The sequence below is a fragment of the Melozone crissalis genome, unplaced genomic scaffold, assembly GCF_028551555.1.
Source record: "Melozone crissalis strain CALT ecotype California unplaced genomic scaffold, PUWL_Pcris_2 ptg000062l_1, whole genome shotgun sequence".
NCBI classification, from domain to species: Eukaryota; Metazoa; Chordata; class Aves; order Passeriformes; family Passerellidae; genus Melozone; species Melozone crissalis.
This window is the reverse complement of record NW_026535840.1, coordinates 2,447,847-2,469,471: the sequence shown is the minus strand read 5'-3', so window position 1 is coordinate 2,469,471 and position 21,625 is coordinate 2,447,847. Positions and strand designations below refer to the sequence as shown.

Here is a 21,625-nt window from a genome sequence, read left to right as displayed (position 1 = left end):
TCCTTGCCCTGTTTGCTAGCTCATTTCTAGCCAGCGTGCTCCAGGCCCTGAAAGTGCAGGTCGCCCAAAGGGACTCCCTGAACTGCAACAATTCCCTTCTCCTCCTGGGCCAGGGGCCGGGCAGGGGAGGCCACAGAGCCCCAGCCAAGGTAGGGCCGGGCAGGGGAGGCCACGGGGCCCCAGCCAAGGCAGGGCCGGGCAGGGGAGGCCACAGAGCCCCAGCCAAGGTAGGGCCGGGCAGGGGAGGCCACGGGGCCCCAGCCAAGGCAGGGCCGGGCAGGGGAGCCCTGAAGCCCCAGCCAAGGCAGGGCCGGGCAGGGGAGCCCTGAAGCCCCAGCCAAGGTAGGGCCGGGCCGGGCACCAGCAGCTGCAGGCAGGGTCAAGGGAGAGTCCAGGTCTCATTGGCTGCTGAGTCCAAGCCTGGCTGTCACTGTTATATATTCTAGAAAAATCCCCTTGCCCAGTATTTTCTCCTGGGAAGCTGAGAAGCCTCAGCTTCTCCATGTTTCGCTGCTTTGGAATGAGGTCTGGAGATTGCTTTATCCACCACATTAATTATTTTTACTTAATGACCAATCACCATCAGCTGTGTTGGACTCTGAGTCAGTCACGAGTTTTTATTGTTCATTCTTTTCTAGCCTTCTCTCTGTATCCTTCTTTTTCTTTAGTACAGTTTTACTATAGCATTCTTTAATATAATACCCTAAAATAATAAATCAGTGTTCTGAGAACATGGAGTCAGATTCCTCATATCTCACCTCATCCTGGGGACCCTCACGAACTCAACACCTGGCTGCTGAGATCCCGGCTCTCCACACGGTGTGGCCACCAAAGAAACCAAGGCAGCTCTGCAGCCTGGGCAGAAAGCAGCCCCTGGCTGGAGCTGAGATTCTGACACAGCCCCAGTGCTGCCTGAAGAGCCATCACCATCACCATGAGTGCTCTGGCCTGAAGAACCATCACCATCACCAGGAGTGCTCTGGCCTGAAGAGCCATCACCATCACCAGGAGTGCTCTGGCCTGAAGAACCATCACCATCACCAGGAGTGCTCTGGCCTGAAGAACCATCACCATCACCATGAGTGCTCTGGCCTGAAGAGCCATCACTATCACCACAAGTGCTCAAGCCAGCGCCCAGCAGGGCTCACGTCCCTGAGGAATCACCATCTGCAACTCCCAGGTGAGATCTTAACTCTTTCAGGGCCCAAACAAGGCTTGTAGACCTTCAGTCCTCCCTCGAGTGAGAGAAAAGGACAGAGTGAGGACACGTAGAGGAACAACATGCAGACACCAAGGTCAGTAAAGAAAGAATCGAGTCCCATATGGCAGGAGAATGGGGAGATGCCTTAAGTTTAAGCTGAAATCCTCTTGTAAAGCTATGGAGAAGAATATAATTGACACATCAGACTCTTTTTCTCCATAACTCATTGAAAAGTATGCGGGATGAAGCATTCAAATTGAAAATAGAGCAAAGGCATCTATGCTAAAAGTAAGCAGATGTTGAAGTAGAGAAGTTTGGACAGAGAGAGAGAGGAGTGATGAAGACTCTGTGCCCCCAGGCAGAGAAGAAGACCACCTCTGTTCTCAGAGATGATTTCAAAAGTAGATAAAGAGAACCTTTACTCTTAAACAGCTCATCCTTACAACAGTACCCCATAAGCTGATGTGGCCTATAAACACAAGTGTGAGAAGGCTGCAGAAAGATGGGAGGGACTTCACAACTGCAGATTTTCCAGACAGCTGCCATTTGTGAAAATTAAACACTACGACAGAACTGCTTCTTGTGGAGAAGTCTCCATGGCATGGCAAGGGACACTCCTCTCCCTAAGAGAACTGAAGAAAGGTTGTCCTAGAGGTGATAAACTGGCTGAATTGCTCTGTACATTGTTAGTGGGAAAGAAAAGGTTGCAGGGGGGAGGAGAAATGTTCTGAAAGTTTTATTTTGATTCTTATTATTCTTCATTTTAGTTACTGCTAATAAAGTTTTCTTCATACCTTTTTAAAGTTCTGAGCCTGCTTTGCCTTCCTCCTGATCCTGCCTCACAGCAGGAAATGAGTGAGTACATTCTAGTGAGTGCATTTAGCCAGCACCCAGCCCACCACATGATTTGCTGCATTGGCTGGGAAATCTCGAATTGGCAAACCAAAACAACTACAATAATTTCTCTAATTCTAACTCTAAACATCTGAAAACGGTGGAAAGCAGGTTTCAAGCAGTCAGCACATGTATTTTTGTCCAAATTATACTTTTTGTTAGGATGCACAGCACACCCAGAAATTCAGTGCCTATCCCTGTACAGCTGCATACAAGCAATCACCTCCAGTTTCTCTATTTCAATAGCAATACCCACGATACATAACATTCCACAGGCAGTGCAATATATAAAAGCCCATTTCTGTTTAGCTCTACAGCAGCTTCTCCAACACTTCTAAAATTAAGAAATTTGTAGGAGTTGAGGCTTTAACTATTTTCATTCCTATCACGCTTGATCCATTTTCACAGGATCAATTTTCTAAGCCAGGGGCTCAAAATTTCCCCTCAATAATTCTTAGGTCACATTGGTCCTGTTTGTACTCACCACACTAACTAGCTTAGGTTTTAAAATGTGTCCATCAAGACTGAAATACTGAACAGGTAGTTTCTAACTTTTCTGTTTAAGACCCTAATTAGACATCAACTGAAAGTCAAACTCTATTTCTGCTGAAACACAATAGTCTTTTTCTTACTGCATTTTCTTCTTTGTTTGGCAGATTTACCAGGTTGGCTCTGCCAAAAGTAACAATGGGACGGTGCAAAAAGCTGTTTCACTATCAGAGCCAGCATCTTTTATCTCACCAAAGATAGCAAGAACCAACTTTTGTCTCACCACATGCAATAAAGAGGTGAACTGCTTGGGAAGATCATGAAAACTGTTACAGAATGTAGCCAACTTTATCAGATGGGTGCATTTGGAAATGCTTATGACTTCAGATATCTCTGGAAAAGAAGTCCTGAAGCCTGCAGTAACTAGAGGCCAGGCAGGTGGGCACCCTGCTCTAACAGCACATGGGCTGAGGCTGCACAAGGGCTGCAAATTATCACCTCTGACCACCTCAACAACATCAAGCAGAGCATTTACCTAAGGCTTCCCTCAGGAAATTTACAGCTACAACTGAAATCAGGTCCATCCCACACAAAGGCAGCTAATCCTGAATTAAAGAATTAAACATTAAAGGTGACGTTGTTCCTTATGGTTCCCCTGGTAAACTGCTCTAACCCTTAATGTCCTCCTCAGAAAAGACTGAATTTCACTTTGGATAAACATGGCTTCCAGAAGTGTGGAAACAACTCAGAAAAACATCCCATAGAACAATTCAGCCTGCTAGTAATGAAACCAAAATGCTGTCATAGCTAAATTGCAGAGCACACTACAGACCCCATGTCCTTGTCCTGCCAGGGAACCACATCAAGGTAGGAGACTTTTGGCCAAGCACAGATCCACAGTGAGCTTTGTTCTGTCTGGAACTGTCCCAAAGCACGATCCACATGCACTGTTCAGGCTGTGTACTCCCAGTCTAGCCCAGCAAACTTGAAGACATTATCACACTAGTAAAATGGAGACTTTAAACCCTCTTCTCCTGTAAAAAGAAGAAAAAAACCAAAAAAGGAAAAGAAAACTTCACACTGGGACATACTCAGACTCACCAACAAGAGACCAAGCTGAAAATGTCACTTTCTTAGGCTTCATGAGGTTTACTAGCTTTTCTACTTCACTCCAACTATTTTTTTAATTGGCCTTAAGAAACAATGAGAGAAAAACTCATCAGAAGTCCCTGTTTCACCACTGCTTCCTGATCTAAAATAAGGTTAACATTTGTTACTGGCTAATTAAAAATAGCTTTATTCTACCTTATTACTGCATATTAGGCTGTTCAAATTCCATTATTACTTTTTCCCCATTTGTATTCCTGCACACAAATATCACAGTTCAGGTTACCAGAAAGCTGCTACTACTCCTGCTCACTGCTGGGGCATTTCATAGGAGCTAAATTACCAGTTTTCAAATAAATCCTTGGACTTGTGAGCAAACAAGAGTAAAAAGTACATAGGCAGGGTTGGATTAACATTACCAGAGAATGCTTTTACAGTCTTTCAATACAAAAACAAGGTAAAAAGCAACAGCAAATGTCTGTTATGACAGTGACTACAGCAGAAGGAAACTAGACATTTCTTAGAAATTAAATATAAGGATATTCTGAATATCAAAAACTGTTAGCCCCTCTAACCAAAACAAGAAAAATACCTGAATTAATAGTTTGGGTTTTGTTTGGTAATTATCTCTCTTTCCAGCTGAACAGGAGCTGGCCACCCAGCTCATCCAGCAGATTGCACATCCAGCAGAATAATTTCCAACAAAATTAGGTGGGCAAATACATCAACTTGACACAGTAACAGCAGTGCCAAGTTCAATCAAATATTTTTCCAATGTGCTCGAGAAATTTACCTCCAAGAACAGAAGGGTCAGTGGTATGGTCATATTCAGTCAGGATGCTCATATTCAAGGTGAGCAGTACATCAATTTGTCATTTGAGTCTGACATTTCTAGAGATCAGAATCCATGCCTTTGTTTAAAATCAAAACTATCCTGTGCATCTTACACTGACCCCAATTAATTCATGTAATGTGACCAGTTTCTGAACAAGGTTAATCGAGGTATATACATGGATAACACAACAAAACACAGAAAACTGGTTTCTGAGCTTTTAGAAGGTGCATTTTTTCCAAGCTGTTAGTAAGTACTGATGCTACATCACAAAAGAAATTGCACTACTTGGGACTGTAAGGAAGAAAACTCATGTCCAGCTGGTTTTGATGGAAGAGAACCTGAGGGTTTTCCTCTTTTTTTCAAAAATGATCACTGAACATGTAAAATGCAGCCCTGCAGCTGGGGTGGAGGGACATACTCATCATGGCACAGCCTGGGAAGCAGCGCTGCTGGAAAAGGAGCTGACACCCTGCCCGTGTCAGCAGCACTGCCCAGGGACAGCTGACAGCACAGGCAGCTCCAAGGGCTCGGTGCAGAGAGGAGGTGACACCTCTGGATCACACCTGTGTCCAGTTTGGGGCTCTCTGACACAACACAGACAACAATAAGTAAGCACGTTCAGCAGAAGGCCACCTAGAGGGTTATGGGCTGGAGCTCTTACCCTGCAAGGAGGGAGAGAGATCTGAGCTTTTCAGCCTGAGGAAAAGGCACCTTCAGAGGGCCCCAAGAGCAGCCCTGCAACACACAGGAGCTGACAAAACCAGCACAGGCAGGCTCTCCACAGCCACGCACGGTGGAAGGGTATTCTGACAGCAGGCAGAGGGAGGAGCTGATCAGAGATGGCACAGATGCACACAGGAGACATTTCACACCAGGGTCAGGCTGTGGAACGAGTTGCCCAAACAGTTTGTGCAGTCTCTGCCCTTGGCCTTTCAACACTTGACCGGTCAAAGTTTAGAGAAAGGTCAGAGTTCAGTTTGGAATTGAGCATTGAAACCAACAGCTGTGAGCTGTAGACATCCCAAGGTCCCTTCCAACCTGAACTACTGTGGTTCTGCAATGCAGTTACTCTGTAACTCCGTGATAAGTCCTGACATCAATTCCTTCTGGGGCAGAGTGACACACTTCCCCAGGGTAATCTAGGAAAGGTAACAGAAATGCAAGCAATGCAATCATGACAGGATTTCCTAGGTCACTAATAGGACACTAATAGTGGTTCTACTAAAGAAACCACAGAAACATGCTGGCTCTCTGCTGTTGTTGCTCTTTTAACACAAAATTGTGGGGAACTTCTGCCAAGCTGTGCCTGGCACTTCTCTTAACACAGCAGGGGAGCTTAAATACCCAGATACACCCAAGCTCTGCAAAAAAGAGAATCTATTTACTGCTAAGTCAAACAAACAAACTTGGAAGCAAAAACCCCCATTATAATGGTAAAAAGGTGCAAGGATATGTGACACTGTTGCTTTGGCATCTGGCCTATAAAGCAATTGCAGTAACACAGATATGAAAAACCCATAACAATTTAAAGCTTTGAAAGCTGAATATCTTGTATACAACATATTTAATCATAAAGTGCCTTTCAGTCAATGTAAATAAATAAAATTGAGGTTGTGTTGATAACAGCCCTAGACAATAGAGACACAGTCTACCCAAGGGCTAAGTGCATTCCAAGAGTAAATAAATTACTGGCTGTATGTGTTAATAAAACTGACTTGAATTGCTTGGTAAATTCAAAAACCCCACTGGAAACAGCTGAAAGGAGATGCAGAGTAAAGGGAGATTATTTAATCATTATATCAAAAGTGACATATGAAGACAAAGCAAGATTGTACTTCCACAAGAGGCTTTCATCCATTTCTGAACATCAGAGAACTTCACCCATAGCCCTCTCCTCCCCTCACAACACCCCAGAAAATGCCACTTCAGCAGCATCATCCAGTCCTGATAGTTATGAGGAGCTAAGTGTACAGGTGGTACATGACCATAAAGTTTTACATTATGTTCAAGATTAGGACACCTAGTGCTTCAGAAAGAGACTAAAAAATCCAACAAGAAACAATGATGCAATAAGAACTCAGCAACCCTGAAAATACTAAATGCAGTGGTGAAATAAGTAAGACAAATTATGAGCCAAGACAAAATTTCAAAGTCCTATTTGCAACCTCTCCTTTAGCAGAACTAGTATTTAAAGAACTTACCAGATTCTTTCTCCTTTCCCACAATTTAAAAAGCAGGAAGGAGGGATATCACTCAGGGCATGTGGTTTAACACTGAACATACCTGACTATGTTTGGTAGTAAGCTTGATAAGGTATATATGAGTTATATATGAGTTGTTCTGAGAATATGAGCCAACTTGAAGCTCTGCAAAAAACCTCAGTGAACAAAGAGTTGCATTACCTCGCCTTAAAATCTAGCAAAAGCCTTCTTGATAGCAACAATTAAAGGAAGATTAAACTTTTATATGGTTATTAAAAGCTACTGGCCAAGGAACTTGTGACTAAATTAAGAGCACACAGACTAAGCAATCCCTCAAGAACAAACAGAACTGTGGGCAAGGGGGTAACCCAGCAATTCCACAAACATTATTGGTCTGAAACACCAGGCAAGAAATTAAGACAAAATTCAGCATGGTTTTGTCTCCTGGTGCCTGGGCAGTGGCAGCCAGTAATACAGAGAAATATATTATTACACTGGGATAAGTTTTTTGTATTTTATGAAAACAAATGGTGTAATTTCATTCAAAAGCAAACCTTCTAACATAGTCTGGCCCTGCTGAGAGGCATGATGCACTCCTCAGGAACAAAACCAAACTCACACACACCAAGCAGCCCTCTAAAGCTGTTTCTACCCCTGTACACATCTGTGTTTTGGCTTTACTTAGGGACTACATGCACATTTCTGAATAAATCTGAAACCCTTCTACAGAAAAGGCACACAAAGTTATCTTTAACAAAACAAACTTTCCATTATTTTAGTTTAAAATGTCACAAAAGCACAAAAGAACTGACAATGCAGTTAATTATTCAGCATTTACACTTGGGTGGATAGTCACTCTGTTTTTTGGAGACGGACATCAGAATAGGCTGAACACTGACAGACTGATTCTTAAGTGCATCCAACAGCACTTCCCTTCCAGTACTTACTTCACCTGACCTGACAAGTGCAGCAGACAGCAGATCCCCAAACACATTGGGCTGTTTTTGCAGGTCAGATTTCAGGTGTCTGATTTGCATGGAACCATAATTTCAGTTACTGTTGCTTTGTTTTGCAGTATTGAAACTCAAGTAAGGAGAATGAACATTCCTATTCCTGCCTTTCTGAATACAGTGTCTGTAAGAGACCCAGGGTATGTTTTGGATAGGATATTTGAAGGTATGTGGGTGGATTGCACAAATTCCCTGGTTTATTTCAAGAACCAAAAGTGCATTTTTTGACTTATTATAAAATCACTGTTCCTCCGACCTCCAAATACAATATTTTTTGTATTAGCTATACAGCCATTATCCAGGATCTCACCTAGGATCCAGCAAATCATAACACTGGGCAATTACTTTGATTTTAGGTACAGTTTGAATGTTCTAACTAAAAATTACTTTCTTTTAGCCACAGCTTGTATACATGGGGACAATTAGATTCTGCTCAGAAAGCCACAGAACGCTTCACTCAAGTTTATCAAGCCTTAAACAATGCAGTCTCAAAATCCTGATTTCAAGATAAGCACATTCTTAAAATGGAAGCTTAAAATAATCCTCAGGACTTACTGATACACGTAAGAAGAAATTTTAAAAAATCTGAGTTCTGCTTATAATGGTTTTGAGTATAAAATAACAAAACAAAACATAGTGGAAGTCTTATCTTCAACAGTGCTGCACTGAAATCTAGAGCTCAGCTACCCACAGTTCACTGTAAGTGTATTTACCTTTGTGTTCCAAGCCTCTTCATGCAGCAAAGCTCTTCAGAGATGTAAACCTCTTCTGTGTTTTCTTAGGCTGTGTAAATGCTCTATCAGAGCACACCAGCAGCACCAGCTACATTGGGATAAAACTCCTTTCCTCTGGGCACATCTGGATTTGCTGATCAAGCTGGGACATTGGGATAAAACTCCTTTCCTCTGGGCACAGCTGGGTTTGCTGATCAAGCTGGGACAAGCCATGCACACATCACACTCCCACAGCTGTGGCACAGCTGCCGAGCACAGGCAGGCAGAAAACTCTCTGGGAATCACAGTCTAAGGACTTGATCTCAAAAGGTGTTCAGCATAAAATGCCCCTGTGTCTAAATACAATCCCCATAATTATCAATCAAATTAGCTGCACGCTAAAATTACAGTATAAAACTGAAGCTTTTATCATTAACCTTCTGTTTATTGGATTTTATACCCAAGTAAATCTTGAGTCCAATTTATAATGTAATGCATATAAAACAGAAAGGTCCTCATGGACTATTCATTCATGTACCAAACTTGAGAGAGATGAAATAAAACTGTAATGAAACTGGAACAATTGCACTGTAACTACACTACAGCTACAGTCCTTGAATATTTGGTAAGATGAACACACACATGGATTACATTCATAAACTGGCATGGGGGAAGGACAGCAGTACAGCTCAACATGTATGACACAACTATTGCTTCATGTACATTTTAAAGTACATTATACAAAATCCCAACCAAAACAGCAACAGGAAAATACAAACAACCTACTACATTAGTATTAATTAGTTCCTCCTTCCCTCTTGGGATTTCTAACAAAACCATCACCATTACAAACAAAACTCTTCTTTAGTAATTATTTAAATGCCAATGCCCTTCATTTCCTATAACATCTATAAGCTATGGTATGGTCTGAGCTGAAGCCAACAGCAAGCCTTCAACCTCACACAAAAACAAGTAACTGAACAGACAGAGAGCAGAAAGCTTTGGGAGAGTTACACAGAGACAGGAATATGGAAGTTGGAAATCTATGATGTGCCTCTGGAAAGAACAGGTAGAAACAGGCTGGTGACAAAGTGGGGTGCACAGGCATCCTCAAGTGTACCCCATGTCACTCACACAGTCACACAAACTCCAGTTCTTCACCTGTTTCTGCTACAGTCAAAATCGAAGCAGCAGCAAACACTGTCATGCCCTTTGTGGTCCTGGAGGTTTTTCCTGTCCTCCCAAGGCCTCACTCCGTGCTCCTGGCTCCCACTGTGGCTTCAAGGACCTTGCTGGGCTTTCCTTGCTGCAGGCCACAAACACCCCAATCTTCCTGGGCTGCTGCTCTCCTGCTGTGGCAGACCTCTCATTAGGGGTAGAAATGAGCCAAGACACAGATTCTCATTTAACAATGTGAAAAGGATCCTGGTTTATTCTTCTCTACAGCCTAGCCATCCTGACTCTGACTACAGCAAACTCCTGCTGTTGGCTTTTCTGGCAGACTCAGACTGCTGGCTATTTCCTGTTGGAATGTGACTGCAAGCATTTCCTTGCTGTCTCTGACCACAGGCTTTTCCCTAGCTCCACTATGACTGCAGGCTCCACAGCAGGCTCTGAGTCAATCAGATCCAGACTGACCTCCCAGCAGATCTTTTGCAGCAGCTCTCTTCCTTGTTTCCTTCTTCTTTGTGTTGCTCTGGATCATTCCTTCTTCCTCAGGGCTCCTCTACCTCCTCAAGGTGTAATTCCTCCAGGCCCTCCCTGACCAGCCAAAACACCCCTTTTATCACATGTATCTTTTTTTAGTCACAGCTGCAACCCAACAAGGGCAAGGCTGTTCTTCTTCTTTGGTAATTAGTACAGCTGTGACTTATCAGAGGTGAGGTCACTTGTAATCCCTTCTTCTACACCTACACTCTCTCCCAGTTCAACACAACACAGCTGTGAACAGACAAATAAGCCAACAGCCTATGCAGAGCACATTCTTCCTCCAGCAGGATTAGTGCCAGAACAACACTCAGGTGATGTGTTTGTCTTCCCTTAGAGCAGGACCAGCAATGGGAAGGGCCTGCTTGCATTAAGTAAGAACATTGAGTGCTGGTGGTTTAACCACAGCCAGCAATTGAGAACCACACTTGAAGCCATGCATGCAAGCAAAGGAAAACAGGGAATTCCCATCTTCAGCCAACCCCAGGAAAACAGGGCTCCATCACTGGTTTTACATCCAATGCCATGTGTGCTTGTTCTGATGTTCTGCTCACAGCCCTGAGGTCAGAACTCTCTACTGTCCATCTTCTTCCTGTCAGAGGTCAATTACAGCAAACTCTCCTGCACAGGACAACCACCACCATCCTGTTGGCCAGGTCTCATTGCAGCTCCTGGCTGTCAGAGCTACATGGGATAACAGTTCCATACTCGAGGAAGTTACAGAAAGGCACAGCAAAAATCCAGAGTAAGGTTATGGCATCCTAGCCAAACATATTGGCCACATCTTTTCCTGCTAGGATGTCAATACCAGCATGTGTGGGAAATAAAATGTGAAAACCAACACCACCAAAGACTTTCATAGAGCTCTTAGCAAATGCAAAATTATCTACAAGTACACATCAAGTTGCCTGTGTAGCCTACAAAATCCTAAGAATAATCTTGAAAATACTACAACCCCACGACACACACAATGGCATGACCTTATCTGAAAACTGAAATTTATTTCCCATCAATTCATCACGTAAAGATATACTGGGGGGGGAATTAGCTTGGTAAACAACACCTGAAATTGTTCTGTTTGCAATAGCAGCAAAAGCTTTGTGACATAAAAAAAGCTTTTCTAACTCCGAGTAGCAAATTAAGACTCTGCCTCCTTGTTAACAGGAATGCACAATCATCTAACAGATACAGGAAGGAAACCAACTGCTGCTGTATTTTACTATTACTTTCAAAGCTGCTGTGACTTTTCCCAATTACTTTTAATTAGGAATTTAGTAAAGCAGGCAGTCAAATTGCCAGATATTTTTGCAAATATGAATGCAAAGTGGAACACAGAAAATCCCCTTGCAGACCACATTACCTCTCTTTGCCCCATTTAATGACATTATAGCATTGTAGTTTGCACTCAAAAATCATGAAAACACAAGAAGGGTAGTCATCCGTTGCCTTGAATTTGATTACACTCCTGTAAAACCATTTAAAAGCTCTTTTTAAAATCATGGAAGCTGAGAGACATGAACCAACCAATATTTTTAAGATCTGCCCTTTCACCCCTCTGCAGGTCAGCATTTACATTTGGGTGGATAGTCACTCTTTTTTTTGGAGACAGACATCAGAATAGGCTGAACACTGACAGACTGATTCTTAAGTGCATCCAACAGCACCTTCCTTCCAGAACTTACTTCACCTGACCTGACAAGTGCAGCAGACAGCAGATCCCCAAACACATTGGGCTGTTTTTGCAGGTCAGATTTCAGGTGTCTGATTTGCATGGAACCATAATTTCAGTTGCTTTAGCTTTGTTTTGCAGGATTGAAACTCAAGTAAGGAGAATGAACATTCCTATTCCTGCCTTTCTGAATACAGTGTCTGTAAGTGACCCAGGGAATGTTTTGGATAGGATATTTGAAGGTATGGGGGTGGATTGCACAATGGATGGAATGGCAGTGGCTGGAAGGGAGTGCTGGGGTCAGTCTGGCCCAGGCAGGACCACATCCACAATTCCTTTAACATCCTCCCTCAGAGCTGTGCCACAATTCCCCCAAAATCACTGAAGCCTGACCCTGCACAAAGGGCAAGGGAATAGTGTGCAGGGAATAAAAATGAATTTGCTGTCCAGCTCATGCAGAAGGCAGCAGCAATCTCCAGAAGGCTTGTTCAGCAGCTGCAGCCCCTGGAACACAGAGGCACACACAGGACATGGAGCACACAGCCCATCCTGGCACCAGTGCAGCTCCACCAGGCTCATGGGCACCTCACCCACTGCCCCAAGTGCTTGCCAGACTCAGTGCTCCCATCTGTTCCACATCTGCATCCCCTGGTGACTGCAGGGTGACACAAGAATCCCCCTCACACTGCCAGTGCTCCAGCTGGAAAACATCTCCAGGTAGATGTAATGCTGGTAACAGAGATGCACATTGCCCCAAAAAAGCCATGTCAGATGGATTCATGGATTAGTGATTTTAGCTCCTTGCTTCCACAAGAGCAATGAATTCCCTTGTCAGCCTGTGCTATTTACACCTCTCTATTACTGCATGCTACAGCCACTTACATTTTTGGCTCTTTATTGCTGCCCATACCTCTCTTCCAAAAACCATGTAGGACTCCATCTCTTAACAGTGATATTATTCTGCTGTCTTGTACTGCTCTAAGCTTTCCTACCCTGCTCCCCAGACTCAGTAGGTTCTATACCACAAGAAGTCTCTAATAATGATTCTTTATTGCCATTCTTCCCATCCTAGCATTTTGCTGTAGAACTGTCACCAACGAAATGTAGCATCTCTAACTTATAAATCCAGAAAAAAAGGATGAAGTTGAGGAGATTAAAAAAAAAATACCTTTCTAGGAAAAACACTTTCAAGTTTTAAAGGCAAAGGGAAAAACAAATTGTTTATAAAACATTCATAGCACTATGGTGCAATAGAGCAAATGCCCTCCAGCAACTTTAACATCTCAATCAGTCTCATGCCTTATGTACACTGACTGCAGGTGAGGCAAGAGGAGGATAAAACAGGACAGCTTCTGTATTGCTGCAGAAGCTGAGGCTACTCATGGTTTGTATTTTTGTTTAATATTACAAGGTGAGAATTTGTTGAGGACTCTAGTCTAACTCAACAGATGTTGGAAGATGAAAGTTAAGACTGAAAACAACCCCAAGGCATTTTGTAGTTAATTATTCTCTCTCCAAGTACTATGATAAGTGAGCCAAGCAGTCACAGCCAGCATGAGACTTTCAGGGGAACCTAAGAGTTACAGTGGGGGAGATGTTCCCCCCTTTCTAACTGTTTATTAGGAAGCTCAAGCCAAAACAAACATCAGAGTGTACAGAAGCATAAAGTACTGTGCCTACATGAAAATCATCATTTCACCAGACCAACCTTCCTTTCAGAAACAGTACTACTAAGGCACAATACATTTAATTTAATTCTCCACTGAAAGGCTGGAGATGATACCTAAGAAGTCCAATACTGTTGGATACTAACATCTGTTGTCTGCCTTTTAAGCAGATGGTAGAGATCTCATTGATTTACCATGTTCTCCCCCATTACTTCTGCCCTGTATCTGAGGGAAATTGTATTAATACAGATAAAAAGAGATGCCACAAAGATGGTTCAAGCAAGAAACTGAGGTTATTTAAGTGATGTTGGTGAAGAGTCTTTATGAGGCTGAGAAAAAAATCTTCTTCAATGTTTTCCACTATTTAACGTGCCAGAGCAAATAAAAAATGGATGATTGGTTTTTCTCTCATGAAAGAGTAAATATACAGGAAATGCAAACTAGCTTCAAAAATCCACAGCATCATAAAATACATACTTGAACTCCAATACCTGAAAAATGCAACACATCAAAAGTCCTGCCCACTGATCAGCTATCAAGTCACACTTTTGTGAACAAGAATTTTCATGTTTGCTATTACCTATTTCCTAGAAAATTACACTGAAGGAAATAATATCCATTTGTCTGTATCAACAAAAAAAAGGCAAGACAATTTAAGTGTAAATCCCTGGAAAGAATTCTTTAGCTCTTCTCAAAGGAAGAGCTGAATTCCTCCATCCATTTTCATAACAGAAAAACACAATATTTAATTTCAAGAAATAATTATAGGACATTCCCATGAAAGCTTGATCAAAACTTATAAAGCATAACAGAGGCACAATCATTTCCTAAGAAAGCAAGCAGAGAGCACACCAGCCCTGCTTGGGAAGCCGAGCTTCTCAAGTTGGATGTTTGTGTGTGGGGCACGGAGCTGCCTCTCTTGGGCTGGTGAAAGCTTCCACGACACTTGGCACCAAACTGGAGGCCATGGCTGTACTTGGCAGAGCAGAGAATGCAAGTGGCTGCTGCACTGGAATGGATGCTTTGCCTGGATCCCGTCTGCACACACACACACTCTCCAAAAAACCCCTCAATCCCCCAACTCTTGGTTCTGTGGTATTTCTGAATTCACTGATAAATGCAGATGATTTCACATGACTCTGAAAGACACATGACAGGCTTAATATTCTCTGCTAGCAAGATAGGAAAGAAAGCATCACTACAACAGGGCTGAAATTGAAATTCAAAGGAAGGAAGGCTGCAGGGGCTGGTTTCTTACAAGGCTTGGTGGGTTTTGCCCTTCTCACTGCAGGTACACGTGTCAGTAGGGAAACAGCTCTATAATACCAAAATACAGCAGTCAGTTCCAGATGTCACATTGGCATTGAAGAAACAGATGAATTATGCTGGACAAGCCAAATACAAAATGTTCAAGACAGCTGTCAGATCAGTATTTCAATGGTCTGTAAACATGTGTATAAATATATTCCCACTGATCAGCTCAGCATCTTCCTTACTCCACTACCTCTCTCCCTGTTGCCTGAACTGCCACAGTGACTTATTTACCAAACCAGCATAGCCAAAAAATCACCTTCTGTATTTACCAGGGTGGAATCCTCTGAACCCCTCAGGGAAAGCCCCAGGGCCTCACCCTGGAAGGACACACCAAGGAGTCCCCACCTAGGCTGAAAGAGAAGCTCACCCAAGCAGCTTTTCCACAGGAGATGCTCACTGGGAATTGGGTAGCAGCACCCACCACCTAAACACCACGCTGCTACACACTGGTTTACCACAGAGCAGGCAGTATTAAAAGCTACTAGCAGCATATTGAGTTCTAAGCAGCAAGAAAAGATGGCATTCAAAATCACAGCTGAATCCTTCACAACTGTGCCAAGTGTTACACACTTTTTATTAGTTACAGAGAATTGCTTCTCACCTCACTTTATAACCAGATGGTTTCTATCTATCTCTCAATAATTCAGAGAAAAACAGAGCTCACCAAAATACTGAGATCCAAGGTTCTGCTTATGCCAGTGCTTACACCTCTTCTTTAAAATATCTGGTAAAATTTTCCATGGGATCAAATGACTTCTAAGAATTTTTTATCACCATCTGAAGATCAAGCTAAACCATGAACATTTGTGTTTTTTTCTTGCATTTTCCTTCCTTTCATGATGTTCCAGTAATTACCCTGTACCACTCTGGTACCTAGCAGCAAGCTCCAGTGAGAGCTCCCTTTCAAAGGAAGTGAGCCTAAAATTCACTTTTTCAGATACAGCTCTTCTAAAATATCCCAAACTCCCTGCTCCTTACAACTCTCCAGGGATCTTTATGCCAATAAAAAGGCTCCAGGCAGAGCCCTATGACACACAATCTTAGCTGTTGCCTTAAGACCACTCACCTCTGATCTCCACTTGGACACAACTGTTCCAGTTTTAGGCTCAAGGACATTCTTCTCAAAAGCAGCAGCTCAGGATTTGAAAGCTGATCAGACCATAAAAATGTAAAAACCTATGAAGAATTTGGATAGAGAAACCAGAATCTCTGGTTTCTGGCTATTCTCTGGTTTCCCACAGGACAGTTCTCCCTCTCTGTGTTAACAGGTTTACCATTATTACCAGGTATTCTTAGAGCAACCAGTCTTCCTCAAATACACCACTGAAGTGAAGCACAGGAGTAACAAACCCAAAATGGGTATTAGCAAAACAGCTCCACAGATTTATAGCCTTGCTTTTAAAAACAAAAGCTTCTTAGCTTCTTTTGGTTTTCCCTTCCCTTTCTTTCCCATGCACTCAGCTGAAGTCAAGGTTCTGCTGACACACCAGGACAGGAACATGGATTCCCAATACAAGTGACACTGGAGATCTTACTTACCTGACAACACCCAATTCTCCCAGCCAAAAGTGAGTTATGGGAACAGAAATAATCCTTCACCAAATCATATGCAACCAGCTGTTCATTTTTTTATTATTATTACTGATTGAACACTAAATTAATTTCTCATAACACATTCATAACATTCCAGGACCATTATGTGTTTTGCATTGGCTCCAATATAAACGCCCAGCTTATTTCATTTGTTGAACAGTCAAAATATTGGCTAATAATTTCACTTGACAAAACAAAAAAAGGTTTGTGGATGTGACAGTCAGGTCAGAGACCAAGAAAACCAGATAAGTTTTCCCAGAATTGGCTTATGAGACTTTAGGGAGTCGAAGATGAACAATGATCACTTGTTATTATAAACAACCTGCAAGTGTTGTTTTTCTACTCTGTGTTTTCCTGCTTTTCTCAAAGATTGTTTATAGGAAAGGGGTTTTCTGCAAACTCCCAAGTGTTTTCTGTAATTGCTAGGGGGTTTTTGGTTGGTACTTTTTGGGGCATTTGGGGTCAGGAGGCTCTTTTATTTCTACTTTATCAGATTTCAATCCATACCATGCTTTCCTTTAATAAATATTTTGTAAAGCACATAAAATACCTTTCCTTTCACTCTGAAGATTTAAGAGCATTGGGGAGTTCTGCATGTGAATTTCCCCACTCTGAACTCTAACTGATATGCCTCACAGGGAAATTAAGACATAATTATTTTCCCTATGGAAAGTTTCTAAATGATATGGCATAATCTGGTGTACTGAAAAAAATGCAGGAGCCTTAATCTGCTATTTCTTACCTAGGTAAAAAGCAAATTGCTTTCACAGGGCATGGTCCTTATCTAAGAAAGCAGCAAATCCTGCACAATGAACATGCCATTAGCTGTAATATAATCTTCTGTATATTCCACATTCTCTTTTCAGTCAGATTTATAATCATCAACTAATTCACCCCAGTTTACCTTGAGGTTAAACAAAAGAAAAGAAAGAAACCCAAGAAACTTTCATTTTAGCACATGAAATTAAAAGCCCAGAAACTTAAATGAAGAAAAATCAATATTTTAGTCAAAATTAGATTTTAAGAGTTTCTGGTATCAGACATGGAGTTTCAATTTCAATTAAAAAGCTGTATTGGGATGCATAATAATCCATTATAAAAGTGCACTTGACCTCTGGAGAAACAAAGAAGCTGGAAGAAGCCTTCTTACAAATCCAGGAACAAATTAAATCACATACCAGTGAGATCTGAAACACAGAACTCTTCAAGTTTTAAAAACAGACATTGAAACTGAATTATTCAAGAGAAAACACTGGTTTGTGACATTTTCAGAACATCATACTTCCTTGACAGAAATTTTTCATTTCTCCAAGACCTGCATTTATTCAACAGGCATAAAATGTACTTCTCAAGCTTGCTGTTGAACATATTAATATTTGCTCTTCAACTTTTATTTCAACTACATTACCACAAAAGGGTAAGAATACTTATGCCACTATGTAAACTACAGTGTTCTTCAAAGAACTAATGATCTTGAAATTAACACAGATCAGATTCACAGGAATCAGTGAAATCTTTGCTCTAAAAGATCTACGCTGAAATTTTTATATCTCTGTAACTCTGAACACGACAAAGTGAACACATTTTTTGGTACTTAATATCTTAGAAAAAGTGTATCTGTAGCTGTGTTTTTTTCCCATTCACTTCCTTAAGATGGAAGTTCAAGTTTTTAAATTGGTGATAATCAGAAGAATTCATACTTTACTGCTGCACAAAAACCAAAACAAGCGGTGAGTCTTTCAAGTTGAAGGTGAAAATAAGTACTATTTCAGAGTAAATTATGCCAAATTTTTCATGTTACTCATGAAATTGCTCATTCAATCAGGTGTTTCAGAAACAGAGCAGCATATTTTTGCAGTTGCAGTTTTTAAGAACCCCCAGCCCATGCAGACTATTAACCATTTCTATGTTAACCACAGATTGCCTGAGTGTTTGCATTTATCATTTGGTCTCCATTTGCTGCGCTGAGCTGTGTAAGTGGAATGTGACAAAAGGAACACAAGGAAACATCTGCACTGTGTGACAGCACCCTAGTGTTTGTGACAGTGGGAACGAAGGGAACACCTCCTACCTGTGGGCACAGAGTCTCAATGTGGTTTGCTGCCATTTGGACAATTTTCGTTCCATCTTCATTTGTTGACAATGAACAAGCAAGATTGGCAACCTGAAATAAAATAAATAGACTTCAATTAGCAATCAGCCTTGTGAGCAAGTATTCCTGCTCACACTTCAAGCCTGCCATAAAACATCTCTGCTAGAAAGCCTTCATTTGGGGGGAGAAATATTTTGTCAAAGAATGTTTTTGAACAGGGAAACACTGCAGGAGGGAAGAAGAGCTGAGGAAAGAGGTGGCAGTGATGAGAAATCTTAGCACCTCATCCCAATTTAGGCTCAGCAGGTAACAGCTGCAGAGTAGTGTTTGGAAAATAGGAGGAAATTTCAAAGTAAGAGCCTAAGGTTTCAGCAGATTGCCTGTGATCTTGCCCCCTAATTTTTCAGAGCCCTTCAAACCATAACCAGCTTTTACACAGTCCTTTAAACTTACTTTTAAGACCTTAAAACTCAAATAAAATTTATCTTGTTGTAATTAAACACAAAATAATTTCTGCCCTGAGCTATCAACAAATTATTCTTTTAGTGGTATGGTTTTCAACTGGAATGATCATATCATACAGCATATACAGTGCAACCAACAGTGACAAGGTATATGGAAACTTGAAATCTGTGAAAGAACAAATCTATCTCCTATTATAACATACACCATGGAGATACAGCTTCCTTTGAAGTGAAAATCTCTTCCACAATGCTCCACAAGTTTAAATGGATGAAGGAGAAAGTATGTTATAATGATAATGCAGACCAAACAGTGCCTGACAGCCAGAGCCCTGCAGTGCTGCAAATATCAACACAGCCACAGTCATTGTGGAGTCACCCAAAACCCATACAACAACTTCTACAGTTCAGCTGCCATGAAATAAAAACAAATCTTTCTTTATCAACATTTTGGGACACCATCACTACTAGTTCAAGAATAATCTACCACACCAAAGGCTTTTATTATTCTTGCTTAATTGATAGAAGTATTTAAAAGACATTAGTCAGTGCATAGACAAATAAATTACTTTTCCTATTGAAAATTCAGAAGAGATTAAGAATCACTTTCTGAAGGGAATGAGATTTGGAATGCAGGGCCTCCCACGTACACCTGTGCCTACACGAAAATACTTTGTACAACTTTCCCTAGTATTCCAAGAAAATTCACTAGTTCCCTACCCATGTGATGTATTACCTTTTCCACATTAAAAAAGTGGTTAAGACTGAAGAAATCCAGTTTTCATCAATGCACTAACACTGTATTCTCTTTTATTTGGAGTAAACTGCCATAGGTTGGTTGTTTATGCAGTATCTGAAAAAATGGGTTTGATTCTATGCTTTCCCTCCTGACTCTTCAACTTAAACTACCCACAGATGACTTTGTACCATCACAATCCAGCCCTAAAAGATGCAATTCCCTCCCCTCCAAAAAAATAAATAAAATTAGTTGTTTTTCTTTGGAGTGCACGTCAGAAGTTTGCATTACTGGTCCCAACAATTAATTCATACTGGCTTCAGTATTTTAATGCCTTTGCCTCAGTCTCTGAGGTGCTTGTGTATCCCTAACTTCAATCTGTGTTCACTCACACTTTGTTCCTACACCACTAAGTAAAATAAAGCACTCTAAAGGACTCAGTGCAAACATCATTGATTTAAAGAACTCTTCTATGTCTAAAGCAGCAACATTTCAAGGGTAAAATAAAAAGGCAATGCCAGCCATTCCACCAGGACAAAAACTCTCAGCAGCTTTTTTTTTTTCTTTACCATAAGGTAACCAGGCTTTTCAAATTCATTTGGCAGTTTCAAGAAAAACTTGACTTTCATTTCTTGGAATCCAGAACAAACATGTGCAATATGGAGCTCCTGTTTATCAGTGATGAACTGCTCTGAGCAGTTTTGTCCCTGTCATGATGAGCAAGGCAGATACAGACAGTTCACAGCAACTTTTTATCCTGATTCCTAGTTACACTGGCTCCAGCATTTCAGTACAAATACAGTCCTTGATGTAAATCATGTCACAGTCACAGAATAACAAATTAGGGTGAAACAGGTTCCCAGAGATCATGTACTCCAAGCCCTGTTCAAAACATGAGAATGAACTTGAAACCATCTGGTGCCAGTGGCTCAGTGCAACACACCAGCACTGGGGACAAGTTCTGTGTTACCAATCATGTGGGAGATTAGAAGGGTTGAAAATGTGGCTCTTCTCTGGCAAAGCATGCTCAGGTTGGGAAGGAGCTCTTACTGCACAAGTATTCTTTTTTATTTGAAGTCAACAGCAATAAGAGTTTTTTGAATATAAAGAGGAACAACTTTCTGATCCTTCAGCCCTCAGCATTCCTTGCTCATGGCCCATTCCAGAACAGTATTCTCAAAGCACAAGCAGCAAACCGAGGGCAGGGCATAAGCACTAAGAACTTGCACTAGGCCATTTTACAACAGCAAACAGAGGTCTGTAATAATTACATAAGGTGTCTTAAAAATATCTATGAAGTTAAACAAAGTAGCATTGGCTACTTTGGAATAAACACATGCTGTATTTTGGATGAGTATTTGGAGTTCATACTACAGTGCATTGCCATCAGCAAATTTAGACCTTTGCCTTTCATTTTGAGCAATGTTGATAAGGCTTCTCTTTCCATGAGAAAATGGGTAGAATTTTCTTCTCCTGGCACTGAAGCAGCACTTGTCCGCATGTGCCTTATGCATAAGTAAAAGGATTTCAGTCAGTCTCAGCAGCAGGTGGTGAGGCTCACAGCTCTTCCACCCAAAGACAATTCAGACCCCTGAGGTCACTAACATGGTCTCAGCCATCAGCACATTCACTGTTCCACCCAAAGACAATTCAGACCCCTGAGGTCACTAACATGGTCTCAGCCATCAGCACATTCACTGTTGGCACTTCCCTCAGCAGCTCCTGAAGAGATCTTCTTAACACAAATCCAAACCACAGTGATTCAACTAAACCACATGGAAGCAGGAAAACACCTGTGTGTAATTTTTCCAAGCAGGAGCAAGGGATGTGTGAACCTGCAGTCTCTTTTGAGGCTGTAATGTTGCTAATAAGGAGGGCAAGCTGCTCAGCAATAGTAAATGTCTGGAGTCTATAAGAAAAAATCAAGCCCTAGCTC

At 41.6% G+C, this 21,625-nt stretch overlaps 1 protein-coding gene across 4 annotated transcripts in view; it reads right to left on the bottom strand.

Moving 5' to 3' along the window:
* CTNNA3 (catenin alpha 3) overlaps window positions 1–21,625 on the bottom strand; it is a 411,267-nt gene that overhangs the window by 121,417 nt on the left and 268,225 nt on the right. For all 4 annotated transcript variants that reach the window (XM_054288363.1, XM_054288359.1, XM_054288361.1 and 1 more), the window contains one exon: window positions 18,472–18,564. In XM_054288363.1, the coding sequence (XP_054144338.1) occupies window positions 18,472–18,564 (93 nt within the window). The remainder of the gene's footprint in view (window positions 1–18,471; window positions 18,565–21,625) is intronic.